The sequence below is a fragment of the Adelges cooleyi genome, unplaced genomic scaffold, assembly GCF_023614345.1.
Source record: "Adelges cooleyi isolate 19-005CV unplaced genomic scaffold, UGA_ACOO_1.1 ACOO_flye_CR_arks_rails_tigmint_CR_PRNA_30, whole genome shotgun sequence".
NCBI classification, from domain to species: domain Eukaryota; kingdom Metazoa; phylum Arthropoda; class Insecta; order Hemiptera; family Adelgidae; genus Adelges; species Adelges cooleyi.
Genome location: NW_026095971.1, coordinates 6,666,260 through 6,687,210, shown reverse-complemented (window position 1 = coordinate 6,687,210; position 20,951 = coordinate 6,666,260). Strand labels below are relative to the sequence as shown.

The window sequence follows — 20,951 nt, the reverse complement described above, 5'->3', positions numbered from 1 at the left end:
ACTGCACCATCAGCCAATTAATTTGTCATCCCTTAAAGTACACAATGATATTATAATATACGCACAAGAATAGAATCATCGAAGTAGTAAGCACTAGTATAATACATAGACATGCACGAGCTATTGTTTTCGTTTTATACGCAAGCCGCGGTACAATAGTAATAATAATAATTGTGTAAACAAGTACCTACGTGGTACGTCATAGTAGAAAAGTCGGATATTACTATTATTGTAGTATAGATATAATATAACAACGCCTAACTTGAAACGGACAGATGATATCTTCGTTCCGGTAAAATATGCGTCCGACTCTTATTGACTCTTGATGCTCGGTTGTTGGTTAACATTGCGACATATTACATAATACATTTATTTATAGTGGAAATAATTCATGCAAATAAAAATATTTAAAAATCGTCTATTATCGAGCATTTATATATTTTAGCGGTTCATAGATTTTGAGAGATATATACATAATTTTGTTAACGTTTTTTGCGAGAGATCTTCTCCAAAAAAGCGTTGGGTTATGTCCCTTTAGCACGAATCCGTGAAAGTGTACCGCGAGTAATATGTTATATGAACTAACACTTGAGTATATTATGATTTATGAAAGTTAAAATATATTATTAAAGTTATATTTAGTATTATAAATTAGATTAATTTTTCCCCCGTATTATTATTTTAAGTTTTTTAATTACCATACGCTCTTCACACAAAAAGAACTCCAAGTCCAATTATTTTTGTAATTGTTATTTTACTCAAAAACTAATAATTCTACCTACTAATAGGTTGAATTAACACCACAAGTGTATTTTATATACATAAAATCCAGACAAAACTGCACAGTTTTTATTATCTTAAAATTTGTCTAGATAAACTTTCCCCTTTTTATTTGAGACAGTCTAATAAGGCGAAACCAATAAAGTAACTATAAATGATTTAATAGAGGGAATAAGAAAATAATTTTAGAATAGTAGGTATATCTAAAACCTCTTACATGGATCATACCACTCGTTAGTGTATGATTGTGTACACGACTTGGTTGCCAATATGATTTGTACATAATTTGTTTACCAAAACATAATGATATCATAAACATTTTTTTGACTGGACTTCGTTTTACGGTGCCAGCTTATTAATGTACTTTTTTTTTTTAGTTTTAACAACGCAATAGAACTTTTTTAATTATTAAATGATCAGTAAAAATATTTGGAAAAATGTTAAAACTCAAAGTATCTGTCACTACTTCTTAAGGGTGTAAGTTATACAACATTTAGGCACAACGTTTATTAATTACTAAAATAATATGATTAAAAAATAATCATTCATAATCATGAGCTAGATATAAAATTTCTTGAGATCGAGTTACCAAATAATTTTGAGTGACCTGGACAGTCTGAATTTATAAAATCTTGAACTTTTTTCTAGGAACTATTTTGATTAAAGTATATCTCATTGTCTCCAAAATGTTCTTCTTTTATTTTCATTATTAGTAAACGAAAAATTAAACTAAATAATAAATTCTACTTATTTTAGCTTATGATATCATAATTTCATGTAGAGTATAGATTAAAGGTACTCTACACTGGCATTTATTAAGGCATATTGAATAGGCAATTATTCTATAAAATTCAATGAACTAACATTTGTTAACTCGTAATTCGTATAATATTAATACAAAAAAGATCTATTTTGACATTTCATTTCTTTTTTAACTTTTATAATAACGCATACAAGCCTTATGCTTTGTAAAAAAATGTTTCTTCTTCTAACAATGGACAGTGAGTTCCTAAAAATACTCCGATTTAAGTTTTAAAAAACATATGCATTCTTCACATTTACATGGTATCAATAGTAGCACAATTAAAAAACTATTTCAGGTAACTGATAGTTTCTATTTGAAAAATATCAGTTTATAAAGTTTTTTTAATAATTTTTACTCTAATATTAAAAATTAAAATTGTACTGCAATCGATAAATCAAATAAGTATAAAAAATCTGTATCTATTTTCAAAATTGTTGTCGGATTACGCGTTTCAGAGTACTGGTAAAATTTAAAATAGATTGTTTTAGATCAAAAATTCGCAGGTAAAGACCCCCAGCAGGTAATGGCGCTGTAATAAATTATGTATCATCTGTTATGATAAGGGGTAGATACAAGAAGGGAGTATATGGGTGCTGAAGCCCCTCCCTTATGTATTGTTCTTGTATGCATTAAAAGTGTATATTTAGTTTATTTTTTTATAATATTATAAATTTTTACTAAGTAAAAATTGTACCTTACTGATTAAAATTAAGACGCTTTAAATATGGAACGAAATATATAATTGTTATATTGAGAGACAACATACGCTTGTTATAATATTAAAAACATTGTTTAACATTTAACAAAACAAAAAATAATAATTTTAATTCATTTTCCGCTTTTTTGATTTCAGGCCGCTGTCGAACTCTGAAGTATTTGTCATTCGGTCGTATTTCCTTTTCTTGAACAACGGTCCACTGTCGATTTTCGGCATTTTCCTTTGATTCCTAAAAGCACATAAAATGAAATTTACCATAAATATATATATATATATATATTTTTTTTAGACCGGAAGAGGTCGTGCGATCACGCATAACATCTTCTCGTGTGCTCTAAAGTGTCACGATTTTCAAAAGTATAATTGCACTAGCTAGCAGGTGGTGAAACAACAAACGTGGCTGTTGCGGTTTTGCGGGCAAACGATAAAATCCGATCGGCTGTCCTATGACAAAGCTTATAAAATACACAACTAGACATAATAAGATACCAGCTATACTAGATTGGTAGATATAATATGTATATATTATAAAGAGTGGTACGAGCGGTGGTATCCGCGCCGACCGCTCGCGGGAGACCATAGAAAATTTAAATTACCCGTACAAAAGAACCGATTACTTAAATAAAAAATACCCTCTCAATGGCGGAGGCGTGACCTAATTTGAAATTTCTTTTTGCACTCTCTCAAAGCGCGCAATCGCTAATCACCGGCAATTTGTTTCCATGCGGTTTAATGCAAAATCAATTGCGACAACAAACGCCACAGTAAACAAGCGCATAGATCAAATATAAATAGGATATTGCGCAATCCACGTGTTATTTTGAATACCGAGACTTTTCTTAGGGGTTTTCGATAAAATATAATGTACCTAACCGTTATAATATACCGTCCGATTCATTTAATCAGCGAACTAGCACAAATGCAGCGTTAAAAAATGATAAATATCTGTTTAGACATATTAAACGGTCAACGTCATATACAATAGAGAGGGATGTTATATAGTCTGGTAAGATAACTTTCAGTATGAAAATGAGATAAGAAATCTTCTAGTACACATACAGTTACACGCTTATAAAGTCCCTGATATTACTAATAAATAACAATAATTGACATTTATACAAGACTGAAAGATTAGGGAGAAACAGTATACACAACATATTATGCGAGACGCTTTTGTTCTACGTCCAACGATGAGACATGTGCAAGAAGTTTAGAAATTAATGGTTAATAGTAAGCAGAACGTCTTAAAACATTATTATTACGAACAATAAATGTCTGGTTGGAAAGGCTTTTGTTGTCATGCGTGTGTGATGCTGTAGGGCTGCCATCATTAACGTATATACAACCTGGATTAAGGATCACAACAACTACACCACCCTACATATTGTATAATAAAATATTTATTTTTCAAACACATCGATAAGTGTAATTTTTTTTTCACACGCATACACCCCACCCAGAAATCCCATTATGGAAAACAATACACACAATCATTTATCAACAATTTCGCACCTTTAAAGCAAAACAGACATTTTACCCAAAAATATACATTAAGTGCCTAACAACGTAACGTGTTATGAACCGTATAAAACGTATTTTTTTCCAACACACATCTAATTGGAATTCCCATTATACAGTAACAATAGATAATAAATAGCAAACTCAACTGTATCATCTATCTCTATCACCACGATCGTTTATTAAAAATATATATTAAAAAATACTAAATTACATTATTAAATTATATACATTTGAATATTTTCAATTTACTAAGAGTTAAACATTCTCCTCTCTAAGCTCCTCAGGAAATAGCCTTTCTCCCTACATATACATCGAAGGTGGTGGGAACGGACTTATCATTAAAAAATATCTACGTCTGTTTTAGTAGTACTAAGGTAAAGAATTTGTAAATACAATTTTATACTACTAATAGACTATTCTTCTTTCTTCGTCATCTTTAAATAGATAGGTGATGCGATCTACCATTTGAATAATTGGTGTTGATATATGTAAATGTCCAAAGAAAAAGTGAATAAATGGTTAATAACTAATTCAGTCAAAACAACACCACAAAATGTATGTCCAATGGTACATATCGCACACCTAGATCAAAACGTAGCAGCTCAAAAACCACCTTTTTTCAAAAATCCCAAAAAATGTATTTTCAAGTTAAATTACTTTAACTTTTTAATTAAACTTTAACTGATTATTTTAATAAAACAGTTTTATATAATTAACATACGTGCACTCCGCTTGATATCCGGACAGAAACTAAAGTTTTAAACGGTTTTGGTAGTTAAGATTATGGGATTAGTCATTTTTACAAAAGGTACCTTAGCGCCATATTTTGGAGTTATTTGTTTTGTTGGTTCGTGTAACTTTGTTTGTAGAATCCGAATATACAAATAACTAAAAATACCCACTTTTGAGTTGTTGCAGTTTTGATCTAGGTGTGCGATAATACAGTAGTCTAAAAATATTAAATTAATACAATTTAATGAGCATATGTGAGATTTTAACTTCGCTACAATATACCGTATACATATATATTACACACACATAGAATAATTAAATGTAATTACTATAAAGTATGAACATCTATCAACAAAATAAATATTATACAATACGCATAATGCGATGTAAACAAGAGGAAATTTTACAAAATTTATTGGTAAATTATATCTATCTACCATAAACCGGAGGCCTATGACGGTACGCGAGTAAAAAAATAAACCATTGTCTCGGCATAATGTTTATTAGTAGCCAACAAAAGAAGATCGGTGGGGAAAAGGCCCCCGAACCATTTTAATCATTATAACACAATTGATGATGATGGTAATGATAATAATAAGTGAGGCAGCAGTTAATAACGTGTCTATCTGCTGAAGTATAATATGTATCAAGTTTTACTACAATAGTGAGGCGAGCGAGTATACATGTGTGTATGTCAAACAAAAGGGTGTGATGCGGCGATAATGATGAAAGGATTTTGTCAGACGGGAGCTGCGACCGATAAACACAGGACCGATGGGGGGCAGGCTATGAGAACCCCTGCAGCTACCAGAATTTAAAAACCTTCTTCTAATACATCCTTTTTGTTTTTTATTTTATATTATTTTACTCGGCTTAAACAATAAGATTGTAGTGTTCGATTATAATCAGTGTGCGTCAAGAAATTAATAAGTTTTTAAATAGCGTCGACCCCGACGGCCGCCGAGACGAATTTAACATTAGAAATAATGTAACACCATATTATTATAATAAGAATACTATGAAAAACGGTAAAAACCGCGGTGAGTCAAACGAGAAACTTGCGACCCCCGCGAATGGTAACAACAGGATGGTAGGTTTCCAGAATAAAACGTGGAGAACAATATATATATATATAAATTATTATAACATAAATTAAAATTGTGTAGTGTGTATACTATTAAGCGACTAGGCTATTGCACAATTAGGCACCAATTTTTTTAGATGTTATCGTCCATTAAGATAACCATTCCGTTCCACACTCAACCCTCCAGCCCTTACTACGCATACATTTTCTTCTTCTCTAAAACAAGAGTTGTAGATGGTATAGTAAATTATTTGGAAATAAATCTGAAACATTAGAACTTACAAAAAATACTTTAATGCAAAAGTCTAAGTTCATTTGAATCCCAAGTTATTACATATTTATCAGAATAAACTTCATTTTGTACTCAAAGTGCGAAAATACTTTTTTTGTTAATAAAACGTAATATTCGTTTTTAAAAATTTAGCTGTCGATTTGTTTAAAACTTTTTTATATAAGTTTGTTAATTGATTATCGCAACAGTACTAATCATTATTGGTAAAATTGCCCGCATATTAAATAATATCAACCGAAATGAGTTAAGTGAAGAGATCTAAAGGGAGCTAAATAGTTATGGTTAGTTGATTGTCGACGTTTTAACCGTCAAGACGCCTGCCAAAAGTCTATTAGCGTGAAGACGACCGATTAAGTCTACTTTAGAGTACTGGCAAGTTGGCAAGAGTCTTTGAGAGATCAAACGGACATCAAGAGATCAAAACGGATTCATTTTTCAGAAAATCCGCAGAATTTATGCAGTAGACTGTAGAGTATAGACACACACAGTATTATCTTTTAGAAACATTTAAAAATGCGTATTATGATTTATGTTATTATATATTTTTTTTATTTAAGATAAAAATATTGAGTTTTGACTCTCTCATGACAGTATTTTAATAAAATCCAGACTGCACAAATATATCAGTTATTGATAACCACGTAGGTTTCAATAGTCGAACAACAACGAAAAAACAACCAAACTTTTATCGACTTTTTCAATAAAAAATGTACCTATTTAAATTTGTCTCAAATCGCGTGACGTGTCTGACAACATAATAATCTAAGGGCTCAAGTTGCGATTAATCCCATTTTTGCATGTATTCCTTCTAGAATTTAGAATTTCTAGAAAAATTAAGTATTTTAATTACATAATATTATGCAAAAACAGAACAGGACAAGATACGTTCGATAAATGCCAAAGCGTTGACCTGTCATTCGGCTGATTGAAGATACTTGCGCATTTGTATGTTGACAAGTAGATGAAAAGGACTTAAAAAATGTTTCAACCGGCCTTGAAGATTATGTAGCGCACATGCGGTTACATAATCGGGAAACCCAAGGCGCACATCCAATCGGTAATTGGTCTGGGCCAAATAATTGGATATCTTATTGTTGTTTACCCTTCCCCCCTCGGTCTGTCCGAGGCCCGATTTTCCAGCTGAACCGCTCCGACAATAGCAATTGACCTGTAACCAAAAATCTTTTCAAGTACACATCGCCTGGACGCTTTGTTGCCGAAACTGTAGAACTAATAACAAAATAAATAACAATTGGATCTCATACTCGTAACAGCAGCAGCCACCAACATCAAAATACTGGCTATTTAATAAAATCGATTCACCGAACGTGGTTCGTCTTTCATAGCCGGAAAATTAAAAATATTATACTGCCAGTAATCCTACTTCGGTCTCCAAGTGAATAGACTACAATATTCACGTTATATAGTCAATAGTTTAGGCCACATATCACTATCCAATCCCTTTAGACAAAACCAATCGGTTTGTGAAAAACAAAAGTTCTCGTACATATATATATATATTATGTTTTGTGTAATGTATTCGTAATGTAAATTAATGTAATCGATTAAAACTGAATTCTAAAAAAACTAAAAACATTCTACGGGTGTCCCACGGAATAAAGTTAACAGCATACTATTGACTATTCAGTCTTGCTGATACAACCTATATAGTAATAAAATAGATAATGAAGTTATGTGATAGAATTTTTTTTCTTTATTTCACTTTTTTCAAACAAAGTTTTAGAGATTTAGATCTGAAAATTAGACCGAAGGTAGATCTAAAATGGAACTATAACAAATACAATTTTCTCAAAAATCTGTAGTCAAATTTTTTTTTATTAAGGAAAAACACCAAAATTAGGGTAAATTTACACTTTGGCCGTTGTCAGTTTCTACGTTGCTATGTGTGAGTGAATCAACAGTCAACAGGTAATGAAAATATTTTCATTATATTGTTAATTACGATATATGGGTAATTATGACAATACATTTTTATAGACAGACGATCAACCCTTATCGTATCCACCCTGCACAAGTCTAAATATTAAATTTTAAATACATTATTGCTGGTCCCACGATATCTTTTAAACCGCTATAACTGGTTTGAACATACTATCCACAGATTCGCATCGAAGCGTTTATTTAAAAGTGATTTTATCACTTTCAGTTATGATAAAATCTGTAGACCTTGTAGACTTGTACAAGCTTTTTTTTTTTTTTTGGTATATACAATCTATACAATTACAGGCATAATGAGTATATATGCTAATTTTGATTACAGTAACATGTTTGGCTTGAGTAAGAAGCCGCCCACCGACGACACTTCACAGTATATTATAAAGTACTTTTTTGAATAGTATAGAAAACACACTTGAATATTTTACATCGGCCGTTAAAAAAATATATTAACTTTAAGTTAAAGATCATCAAACGTTATTTGTTCGGGCAGTCGACGGTCGTCACAGCCAAAAGTTAAAACGTTAAAGGTAGTTACATCCGGTGGTTATTGATGTTGTTTGTACACTGACTTTTCGGGGTTTTTGGTAGACAAAGAAAACACCGGCGGTTTTATAAGGTATACAGGGTGATTCAAAAAGAATGAACCGATTCCGTGATCAAATATTTTGTAAGTAAATGTATGAATCAGAATGAGGAAGTGGCTATTTGAAAGATTAGGTTTCTAAGTTTCAAATGGTTGCCACGTGACCGCGCCAGGTGTCCTAAGGTAAACGTTTTCTGTGCTGTATTCTGCAACAAGGTTTATGGCCCATTTTTCTTCGAGGGAAACTCTGTTACAGGGCTGCCGGCTGAGGCAGTTTTTCATTTAAAAATGCTCTAACTGATAGGCTCCAGTGGGGAGTTGCCCCATCTTGTTGAAAAATGAATTCATTTGAATCAGCTACCATCAAATGGAAGAGCCAGATTCGTAGCATATCCTCGTAGGTTTGTCCTGTAACAGAGTTTCCCACGAAGAAAAATGGGCCATAAACCTTGTTGCAGAATACAGCACAGAAAACGTTTACCTTAGGAGACCGATGCACCTGGTGCGGTCACGTGGCAACCATTTGAAACTTAGAAACCTAATCTTTCAAACAGCCACTCCCTCATTCTGATTCACACATTTACTTACAAAATATTTGATCACGGAATCGGTTCATTCTTTTTGAATCGCCCTGTATATCGCTGTTAGCCAGGAAACCAAAATTAAGAGCAATTTTTCAGTAAGCTGAACACAGTAATCGGTACCGCCATCATTTACACAATGGAAAGTGGATTGTTGTTTGTAGGAAAACCGCTCCATTTTCACACTTTTGCTGTCGTCCTTTTGTGTTTCAAATCGATTATCTCACAGTTAGGAACAATTCGGCACTTGCAGCAAAACGATGCAAAACTACCGGCAGGCTCCAGAAAAATGAATATTATATTATATTGATCGATTCAGTTTTCACACGAAGATAATGTGCCGTTAACGAAGATTCTCAACTACAAACTACTATTGAGGAAAAGGCGTAATGGCCACTGTTGTCGTAATGCACTTAGAGTTTCTACTCCATTCCGGTCTTGTCATTATAAAAACTATTATTATCAGCTGGTATTATAATATCATGTTTAATTTCTTCATCCACAAATATTTATCTAGCATAACTTATTGTTTTCCAAGGTCTAAACACTTATCATTCCTAATATTTTTTCTCCCTAACGCGTTTATGTATTACAAATATTCAAGCAATTTGATTACCTTGAGTATAATGTGACATAACAAACGGTAATCTATAATGAAACGGTTTAAGGCCAAAAATAGTTTCACTTAACGTTTACACTAACAATCGTATCCTAAGAACCAATTACCCACAAAATAAAAAAATAAAAATCAACTTGGGAGTTTTATTTTCAATAATAATTTTCCACTCCAACAGACCTTATCAGTTATTAGTAGGCGCACATTTACTAGCAGGATAGCCTAAGAACAATTGTGAAAAATCGGGTAAAATTGCATAAAAACTCAGATATAATATTATGTGAACAATCGACGATCAACGAAAAAAAGTCTTTAATATCATTATTATTACTCTTACACGTAAACTATTATTTTTTTTTTAGTATAATACAAAATGCCAAGTGATGTCAAACCTGCTACTTAAAATATAAATAAAAATTTGTATTTTTGTATAACTATTATTATAATTTTTTTTATAAGCTTGATAATTTGATCTAGAAAAAACTTTAGCAACTTATGGATACATATATATGTAGTAAAGAAATTAATATTTAAACCCTTAACCATAAAAAATAATACACTCTATGCATATACATATTTTGGCAACAATGTTGTCATCTTCAGCGCTAACAACAGACCTATCCTATCCTACCTGACCTTATCCTATTGACAATTTGACTTAAAAAAAAAAGTCATTACATAAACCGCCACTGTATAGTTAAACGAATTTAATCATCTTGATTATACGAAAACTATGTATTATAAGCATAAAACAATTTGTTTGTTTATATTAATAACAGTACAACAGTAAATTCAAGCATATTCTGTTTTTAAGTAATAATAAAAAAGGTTTTCCTTTTTTACCATCTGGGTTTTACACAGAATGAAATATAAATGTAATTATAACTTTTCAAGTGGAAAAATGTAATTTAGTTATGATATTAATATTTAATAAAGCAGGGAGAGGGACTAGAAAGAAATCAAGGACCACAGTCATAACATTTTAGATTGTTAAAAACTAAAATGCTAGATAGACCGTTTATCCCATTCTAGTATTTCTAGTAAGTTTACTATTAATTTTTACCTAACATTATACTGAATTTAGTGTTTAATTGTAGAGCCACAACTACACATTAAGATAAGTATATAAATAATATAAACAAATTTTATTTTTACTAACTTCATTCTTGGATCTTTTTTTGGTTTACCGATTCCTCCGATTATCCTTGGTGCATCTCGTATAGCAAAACTTTTGGCATAATGACCTAGATGACAATCCTTAAAGTTGAAAACTTCACGACTTGTTTTCGGATAACTAGCGTATGATCTAACCCATGATTTGAATGCTAAACCATTCAAGTTAATTATACACTGCTAATAATTTTGCTCATTTAAAATACTAAAATCAATAACTACCTTTACAACCCAATTCATGAAGTCGATCTTGATCTAATACTGCTGTTTCAAAACGGGATTGCAATATATTTGCCGCCATTTCAGCAGTTTTAACAAATTCCTAAAAATAAAAAGTTTTTAAATAGGTTTAAAACAATGAAAACAAACATATTTAATTAGAAATGCAATACAAATAAACATATTTAAATGTCTATGATGTACCTATGATTCTATACAATTAAGTAGGCAGAGACGCCTGGTCAGAGCGTCCCTCAAAGTTCAGGTCCCTTAAATTAATTTACTCTAGATACTTTCTCATAATTTGTTGCATTTTATTAAAATATCCACCTTTTATTTTTTACTAAAAAAAATTTAACATGATGACTAATCAAAATGTATTCAATTTGAAAAAGATTTTTAAAGCTCAAATATGACACTGGAAATTTTGTTTTTAACAAGTTTTTAAGTTATCAGATTTATAAGTTTCACTGCACTATAACTTAATAAAAACAATTTTTGTTGTGAAATATCAATAGAGTGATTTTGAAGTGTCATATTTCAGGTCTAAGAATCATTTTATAAATTTCAAAAATTTCAATTAGCTTACAAATAAGAATTTTTTAAATAAAAATTGTTCAAATGAAAAAAAACAAAATAGGAAGTATTAAAGAGTTAAGCTAGTGATCTGAAAATGTTAGGCGTTTTTTTATATCAATAGGCTATTGGTTGAGTAAGTAAAACAAATGTGTTTAGACACAGTCTAATGCATACAATGAGTGACATATCCAAAGGGAAGTTAAGGAGATAAAACATTTCTTGAAATTAAATTATAGTTATTTTTACATTACAAAAAATTGTCAATTTAGTCTGCTTTTTTTTATGATTCATCATCTTTTTTTTTTTAAAGCTAATAAAAAAATATTTTTGTATATGCTACCAGTCTTTACACATTGTTGGTTTTTGACAAAAAAATTTTGACTTGCACACTGAAAAATGTTCAGGAGACGAGTTTTTAAAAACGTGTTATTTCTATTGAGTTGAAACTTTTGTGATTTCTGTATTTTGGAGAATATTTATCTCTATTCGAACATGACTAGATGCAGTTTTGAAAATTAATAATATCTCTGTAAAAAAAGTGTCTTGAAAAAAAATGAAATAAGCCCTTTTTCATTGGGAACCGACAACATTCTTAACTTCTAAATGTATTATTCACAGAACTGTGGTTTATAATGCACAGTAGTAAAGTGTATGTATAAGTTAATGTTAGATTGTATCCATGTCTTTATTTTTAAGTTCTAACGCTTTGAAGATGGTCTCTGTAATGAGTCCGAAACATCAGCATATTAACAAAAACATGGATACATCTGAAAGTTATCAAATTAACATTACAATATATTACAGTAATATTATAATATTACTCCTTACTCCTTCAAACTCCATTGTCAAAATAGATTGCAAGCATTTATCCATTTTAAGTTCTGAAGACCTGTAAAAACAAATAATGAAAATTTATTTATTTAGCAAAGCTAACAATTTTTTTTTATTTGTAAAAAATGTATATTTTCTGTATTAGATAATTTATATATTAAATACATTTTTATTTATAGTTTAAAAATAATATTCTATTTGAATAATTGATTTATAATAATTTTTTCATATCAAAATTTATATGAAAAAATTATTAATTGGATATTACCTCAAATACCAATAATATCCAAATTGTATTTAAATATATATTGAAAAAAGCTATGTAAATATTGCTAACACGGCATATTGCTAATCACGATGATCATAATAACGAGTAATAAAATATATTGAAAATATGACATAAATCATTATACTTTAGTAACTTACACAATAGAATGATCTTGTAGTTTAGATATAAACATTGCTTCGTGGGGTGTTAGAAATAAAGTGGCTTCTCCTTTTTGACCAACTCGAGCAGTTCTGCCAACCCTGTGGACATAATCTGTCGGTGTTATAGGAGCATTGTATTGTATTATACGATCCACTAGCGGTAAATCTAGACCTCTAGATGCTACATCCTAAAACAAACAAAAAATATATAATTAGATCCAAACAAAATGTTCTTAAATAAAAATATTGATAGAATATTTTTATATAGATTCTATTTATTATAGAACATTGTGTTTCTATTTACAATGAAAAAATATTTTAAATTATAAGTTATATCTTACTGTGCAAAATAAAACTCCATGGTTAGCTGCTTTAAAAGACTTAAATACTTCCATTCGTTCTACTTGAGTCATGTTTCCGTGTAACTTGAACATGGTCAAACAAGTTAAAACTGTAGTCAATAAATCGGTATAGAAGTCAACCATATCTTGAGTAGCCATGAAGACTAATGTTTTACTAGACAATTGCCCTCTCTGTTGATACAATTTAAAAAATGATAGGTTTCTCATAATTAAAAAAAAATATTATCAATTTAATGTAATTAAAAACTACCTGTAACTTTTGAAGGAGAACTCCAGACAGAGTTACCAATCTCAACTTGGGAGGGGCAATAACATAATATTGTACAAGACTATCAGGTATTGCTAAACATTCAGGATCTGTATCACCAATGGAAGTTGCATCAATATACTCAGGTTCTTTTAAGGATAGTCCGGCAAGTTTTTGAACTCCTTCAGATAATGTTGCTGATAGCAATACTGTCTGACGTGATACAGATTCATCACGCTGCTCGTCGATAACTTGCAAAATGCTTAAAATAAAATAAAATATAATACAAATAAGACACCAGCAAAAAGATTACGAAAACCACTACAACTTCAAATATTTAATAAATAAAAATATAATTTTGAAAATCATATTTTATAATGTATTAATATTGAATGATCAATTTTCTTTTTTCCTATGATTTGAAGTGTAAGCAGTGCTTACATGCACGCTACGCCCCTGTAGTCATTATTAATGATGGCGACCTGACATCGTGATTTTTTTTTTGGAAAGATATTGAGATATCAGTCTATAGATCAGAAAGTGTACAAATGTAAGGGTGACGTGGGAAATTAAGTCCTGTAGGCAGTGACCATAGGAACAAAGGAATTATAGCTAAAAATCTCAATAATTTTATTTAATAATAATTTATTTTATTATGATGAGTATACTATAGGCATAATACCAAACAATATTTGTGTCAAGTTAAAAACTATTAGAAAATAATAATGATTTTTTTTAAATAACACGTTACACTATCTTCTATCATTTAAAAAGTCATGAATGTATACCTTGTTATATCTTTTTCATATCCAAGATCAAGCATTCTATCAGCTTCATCAATTACCATCCATTGAAGTGTTTTAAACGATATAGACTTAGTATTATTAGCATGGTCTAATAATCTTCCTGGCGTACCAATTAATATTGTGATACCTTTTCTCATTCGGGCTTTTTCAGATTTTCTTTTTTCACCACCAGTAAACATTCCAGGCACAAGCCATGTATAAGGCTAAACAAAATAGATTAAATATAATTTAAAGTTGATAACACCCTGCTTTAATTTTGTGTTGTACATACTTTTAGAAGTTTAACAAAATTGTCATAAGTCTGAAGTGCTAATTCCCTAGTTGGTAATATTATTAAAGCTCGAAGACCATCTGTTCGTTTAAGTTTTGGACGGATTTTGTGTAATGATTCTATAAGAGGAACTGCATAAGCAAATGTTTTTCCACTTCCAGTTTCTGATTGAACCATAGCATCTTTACCAGATTGTAAGACTGGAATCGCTTGACTTTGAACAGTTGTTAACTTAGTTACTCTTAATGTTTGTTCTAAATTTGCTACCTAGTAATAAAAAAAAAAATTAATTATAAGACATTTATGATAATAACAATTCAATTTTGAATAATTTTCAAAAGTATTTTATACTTTTAACATGACATGTTTAGGCATAAAAAATAAATATACAGTGAATATGTATTATTTACCATGTGAGGATGCAAGTCAATAAGATCTTTAAAAGTCGTAGTAGAAAATAATGAGGTTTTATTTTTACTAGCAACTGGTTTTTGAACTAAAGGTACTGAAACTTGTGGATTATTTCTGAACATGGCAGAAACATAACCATTTTTTTTATCGTCAGATGCTTTTTTTTGTAGTCCATTACTACTTTTTCCATTAAGTTTTTGATTGTCCTTAGATTCCTAAAACAAAATAATATTATTATTCACCATAATACAATTTCAGCATATAATAATAATATAATAAAAAAACATAAAATAAATAACATTTAATAATAAATTATTTTTATTGCAAGTAAAATGCATTGTACATAATATAATGAACAAAAGTGGTAACAAATTTATGTTAATTATTAAAAACCTTGCTTATTTAGATTTTACAATTTTTTTTCTTTTCTTAATAGACCAACTATCAGCAATTAGGCAAAATTAATTGAAACATTAAGCTTAGGCTAGATTGTCAGGTAGCATCCCTGGGTGTCTTCTCTTTTCTATCTTACATGTGATGTATATAAAATTATTAAATTTATTTATATAAATTTACTTTACCGGCCTCTTTTTTTGCCATTTCACAGTGTTTTATGCTGATTAAGAATCTGAAGTCAGAATTAGGCGGACTCCACTTATTCAAAAGTTATAGCTTCTTGAAATTTGCTTATTTCCGCGTGTATAGTAATAGGCGGCCGCGGTCTATACATTTGTTAGCGGCGCAAGAATAGGTTAGGTTTGGACTAATTAGGTTGCTGACACTTCTAGAGCAGTAGGCTAGGTTAGTTTAGTACTTTAAACAAGCTATTTTTTTCTTTCTGGGGGTTTGGAGGTATGAGCCCTCATCCAACGAAGAGTCACGAAGGGGTTCAAGTCGGCTCCCGAAGCTGGCAGGCATAGAGAGTTGTTTTAAATAGTTTAAGATTTACTAATTTAAAGCTTTACAACTTAAGAAAATTATATGGTTGTTCAATACAATAGTGATAATATTAAATCATTGATAATATTATAATAATAAAAATAAATAATTAACTAATAATACTGTAACAGCGCACACTCAGGTCGCCACCAAATGTATGGTGCGGCGGCATTTGGATTGTTATCCACGCGAAATATGAAAATTTCAAATAGCTCTAACTATGGAACTAGAAGAGTCCTGCGATTTTTGACTTCAGATTTGTAATAAACTTCAAAACACTATGATATGGCAAAAAATGGGTGTCTGGTAAAGTAAATGTGTTTTTTTATTTATTTTACCTAATCGTACATAGATTGTTAATATAACTTTTTAAATGGAACACACCTTGCTGACAAATTGTTAAGGTTTATAACTAAGAAAACCACAAATTACGTGGATAACTACTTACTTTTCTTGAAAATTTCGCCCTTCTGTTAACACCAAATATTACTGAGTTAACTGGATCTTTGTCAGGATTAACGACACAATTATTGTCTAAGCCATCGCCAAATTCGTCACAATGCATCATGAAATTATTACCGGGGGTTTTCGTATAAATTTAAATGTGTTCACAAAATATTATAAGTAACGACTTACGACAATGAAAATTAATAATAATTAAGATTAAATATTTGAGTCTTGAATGCTGAACAGAATTATTTACTTAAATTCCGAAACCACGTGTGATGATAAAAGAATGATAAGTGATAACGTTGTTTGAACCATGGTAACAGAGAATTAGTTAACAGCAGTATTAACCAAAGAAATTAATTATTATTATTTTTATTAAGATTTAAACTAAAACAACAAGTTTTATGTCAAGCTAAAGTGGGCAGTAGGTAATAATATATCTTTTTTTTTTAAGTTTACGTTCTTCTACACTAAAATAAAGAACAAATATAACATTTATGTTACTCTCATTTATAGCGACCCTGGGTCCAGCGCCACAATACAGCATGTGTACTCTATATTTTATTTATTATTATTATTTTTTTTTTTTTTTTTGGGTTCTTCCGGCCTTTAAGACCATCCCGTACAACAAATATTCCTCCACCTCTCTTTGACTTCTTTCCAGTTTGCTCTTGGATCTACTGTTTTGACGTCTCTCTTCACACAATCTTCCCATCTAAGCGCGGTCTGCCTAGCGGTCTTTTTCCTATCGGCTCCTCCTCAATTACTGCTTTTATCATTGTGTCCTTTTTTTTCCAGGCGTGTCCAGCCCACATTAACCTTCTTTTTTTCAGCTTTCCTTGATATGCATGGTTTTTGGAACATGTTTTGAAGCTCCTCATTGGTTCGTATTCTCCATTCTCCGGTTCGTGGGTCAAGATATGGTCCATAGATTCGTCTTAGTCAAAATCAGAATTTAAAAATAGTATTTTTTTATGTAATATAGCTTTTTATTAAAACTACAATCACTGTAGGTGGTACACATAACATAACGAGCACCCTCACTGCACAATTGCAAAGAAGCCACCTCCAATGAGGTGGCTTCTTGACTAGTTTAAAGTTAAACTAAATCGTATGGCTTCTTGCGATTAAGGCGTCTGTCATCTTTGGAATTTTCCTACAATTGTATTGCACCTGCGTTGACGTTTATGGTGTAACTCCAATCTTGTGTCATGTTTAGTGGTAAACTACTTGTTGATTTCGTCTGCTACAATAGGCAGCATTATATCACGGTGGATGGTGTCGTTTCTGTCGTACCGATATGCTGCAACAATGCTATGCAGAGCGAGGTTCTGGCAACGTTAGATGACTTTGATATTGGACATGCTAATACAACTCTACAGACACCACAGTTGATGAATGTCATAAATCGAAATCGGTTTGATGATGACACACGGTGACAGCCACATTTTTCTCGTTTTGCGCTTTTGTAGAACTAGCTCTCTTCTTTTCTGCCGAGTAATTGATTTTACGCCCATCTCTTTCAGTAGCTTCCGGTGTTGCTGTTTTGGCTGGTAAATTTGTGAATTATCGTTTCAATATCTTTCAATTTCCCTATCGAAATTTCACAAACAAATTTAAACTTTTTAAAAAAAATGTCAACTATACTCTTTTATATCTTTTTAAAGGTTAAATTAAAAAAAAAAAGTCGCGATAGAAGTATTTTCTCTTTCATTTACACAATAAACTCATAACCCCAATTTCGGGAGAGTAGGGCCACTAAGTCTTACTGTCAGGCAACGACTTATTATAATATCCAGTAATTATAGGAAAGCTTAAAACATCATGATTAATTCTACTATTTGTAAAAAAAATTATAGCGCACTGTAGTTTTGAGTTGATAAACGTGTACTTTTTTGTGTTTTTCTCTATCCTTAAGGGGATGAGGTGAATTTTTTTTTCGGATTTTATTTTAAAGTATCTCTTAGGACTTAGATACGGTTTATGATCTAAAGCCTTGCTGCAGGAAAAAATCAATACAAAGGTTTACGAGATTTTGTAGGTACTTCTAAGCAACGTATCGGAGCTAATATAATACATTTTTATAATATATATATATATATTATATTCATTGTTATTATTATTATTGTTTATTAATAATCGCACTCGCTAGTCGCTACTCAGTTAAAAGTTAGATCTGTGTCAACATTCAACAATGAAACTTATTCATATAACATTTCAATACATGAAAGCTTTAACACATTCAATGTGCATATTATTTTATTCATTTCATTGTGGTTAATGAACTGGAAAACATTTTCGTCATGGTTTTCCTACCATATGCCCAACTACCATAACAAAATATTTTCAATTTCACTAGTGAAAGCATTTATAAGAGAAATATATATTTTCCTCAGTTCGATTTTTACGTTGCTACTTCGAAAATCACTCTTTGACTATCATTGCTGTCATCTGATCATTAATAAAATCCTAGTAAGTATAAAAAAGATGATCTATTTTTAATTTTTTATATGTATGTAGAGTGTAGACATCGTAGACGTAGAGGCATTGAGTCTCTAAATGTTATGTATGTAATGTAAGGTATCTATGCATGAAATGTATTCGAGTACCTATATACTATAATATATCCTATAGGAAATGATTTTCCTGAAAGCCAAATCTTAATTTCAATCCAACATATTTTTGAAATTTCTTTCTTAAATGTTTTATTTATGTACCTATTTATTTTTTAAATACATGCATATAAGTCTAAAAGGCACAATCAATAAGCCATATGGTTAAACTAATCGTGTTGAAAAAGCAGTTTACCACTATAGTTGACATCTGATATTCATATTATGGATATTTAATTAATAAGTGGCGGTAATTCATAGAAATGCAGTCACTTAACTTTTTTAAGACAAAATATTGTACTTATATTTAGTAGTTAGTACTATTCATTTTACATTATAAATAACTTTAAATTGAAGGTACCTACACTATTAAACTTATTACTTAACTTATTAAATATTAATGTAGGTACTAGATAGTCAATAGAGCAATATAATATGAAATAGGCAAATAAAACGTTTTTTACTAAACCGTAAAAAATAAAAAACGATTATTTTTTTTTTAAATTTAAAACACAAAATGGTGTTATAGCAGAAGAAATTTAACAATAATACGGTACATATTCTACAATGGCTCATTACAGTGTATCATTTTCATTTTCTACCGCATATATATGGGTCAAAACGTCAAATAAGAACGAACGTTTGGAACCCCCCACAGAACTTTTTGAAACGTACCCTGCTCTTCTATTACGATAAAAATAGTTTTTTTTCGATTATTTTGACCATGGTCGTATAAAGTATTTCCCTTAATTCTTCTTTTTTATTGTATTATTGACCATAAAAAAATAGTTTTTTATGTAAAATAATCTCAGCTTTCTGAGCATTTTTTTTATTGAGTAACAGATAGACATGAAAATCGAATTTGTAATATAAAAAGTTGGTTTATCCGTGTAGCCCAAAATTTGAGAATTTTTTTCAGAAAGCTGAGATAATTTTCCATAAAATGTGTAAATTGGGTTTCGCATAAAAAAAAAAAAAAAGAAGCAAAATTTGGTAGAAAAGTCGAAAAAGGGGGAAAAACGACCACAGTAATTTAAATAGTTGAAAAAAAAGATAACTTTTCGTTTTTTCGACTATATTTCACTGATATGCTTTACGATTTGAATTATATAGATGAACATGAACTTATTTTGGTACGCATTCATGGTTACGATTTTAATAATGGTTTGTTATACTGAAGCTTTGAAACCGAATAAACCGAAAAAGAAAACGAAAATTCAAAAGCGTTCACAAGGTGGAGTTAATCCCTACGTTGATTTTGGTGCTCATACCGGACTACATGGATCATACGGATGGTATGCAGATTTTCCTGCACAAAAAAACAATTAAGATTTTAAGTTTTTAAACCAAGTTGAAATGTATGTATCATGCTTGTGTGCTTTGTTATCAATGAAACCTTAATAAACAAAATATAACTATATTAATTAATCGTTAATTATTTATTAGTTTTTACATTTTATATAATAAAATCTAGTATAATTAGTAGGTATAATAATATTATATTTAACAAATCTACCGCAACGGGTACGCCGTTCGAGGATATAGATGAATAATTAAGTATTTGCGGAAGACATGCAAAGTAAATCGTTAACGGTTAATATTCTTCCGCTGTGTAATAAGTTGCTGATAGCAATGTGTATTGGTGGTATTGTGTTACGCACAGATATATTTAATAAACTAGATTGCTAACTGTATATAATACCAATAGAGAAGATTGAAGCAGCCACCTTCCGCCATCTTGGTGGGAATTAGAACCTTATCACGCGAGAATAATATATGTCATAATAACAATCACATATATATATATATATACATATAATATTAATATAATAACATATACAGATATATATTACATGCATTGATAACACACATAAATCCCACCAGAATGGCGGACCGTTGGCTTCAATTCTTATCGCTAGTTAGCAATCTAGTTTTTTATTATATATATCTG

The 20,951-nt window shown here is 30.4% G+C and overlaps 1 protein-coding gene across 1 annotated transcript; it reads right to left on the bottom strand.

Moving 5' to 3' along the window:
* Window positions 1-2,308: 2,308 nt before the first annotated feature.
* LOC126838672 (probable ATP-dependent RNA helicase DDX31) lies at window positions 2,309-16,648 on the bottom strand. The gene is made up of 11 exons (XM_050573285.1): window positions 16,387-16,648; window positions 14,999-15,214; window positions 14,589-14,855; window positions 14,300-14,520; window positions 13,515-13,773; window positions 13,244-13,435; window positions 12,900-13,090; window positions 12,471-12,531; window positions 11,067-11,166; window positions 10,831-10,996; window positions 2,309-2,532 (listed from the first exon to the last, which is right to left on the bottom strand). Exons 1-11 carry the CDS (start codon window positions 16,504-16,506, stop codon window positions 2,409-2,411), a joined length of 1,917 nt encoding a protein of 638 aa, XP_050429242.1. The 5' UTR covers window positions 16,507-16,648; the 3' UTR covers window positions 2,309-2,408.
* Between the last annotated feature and the right edge of the window lie 4,303 nt (window positions 16,649-20,951).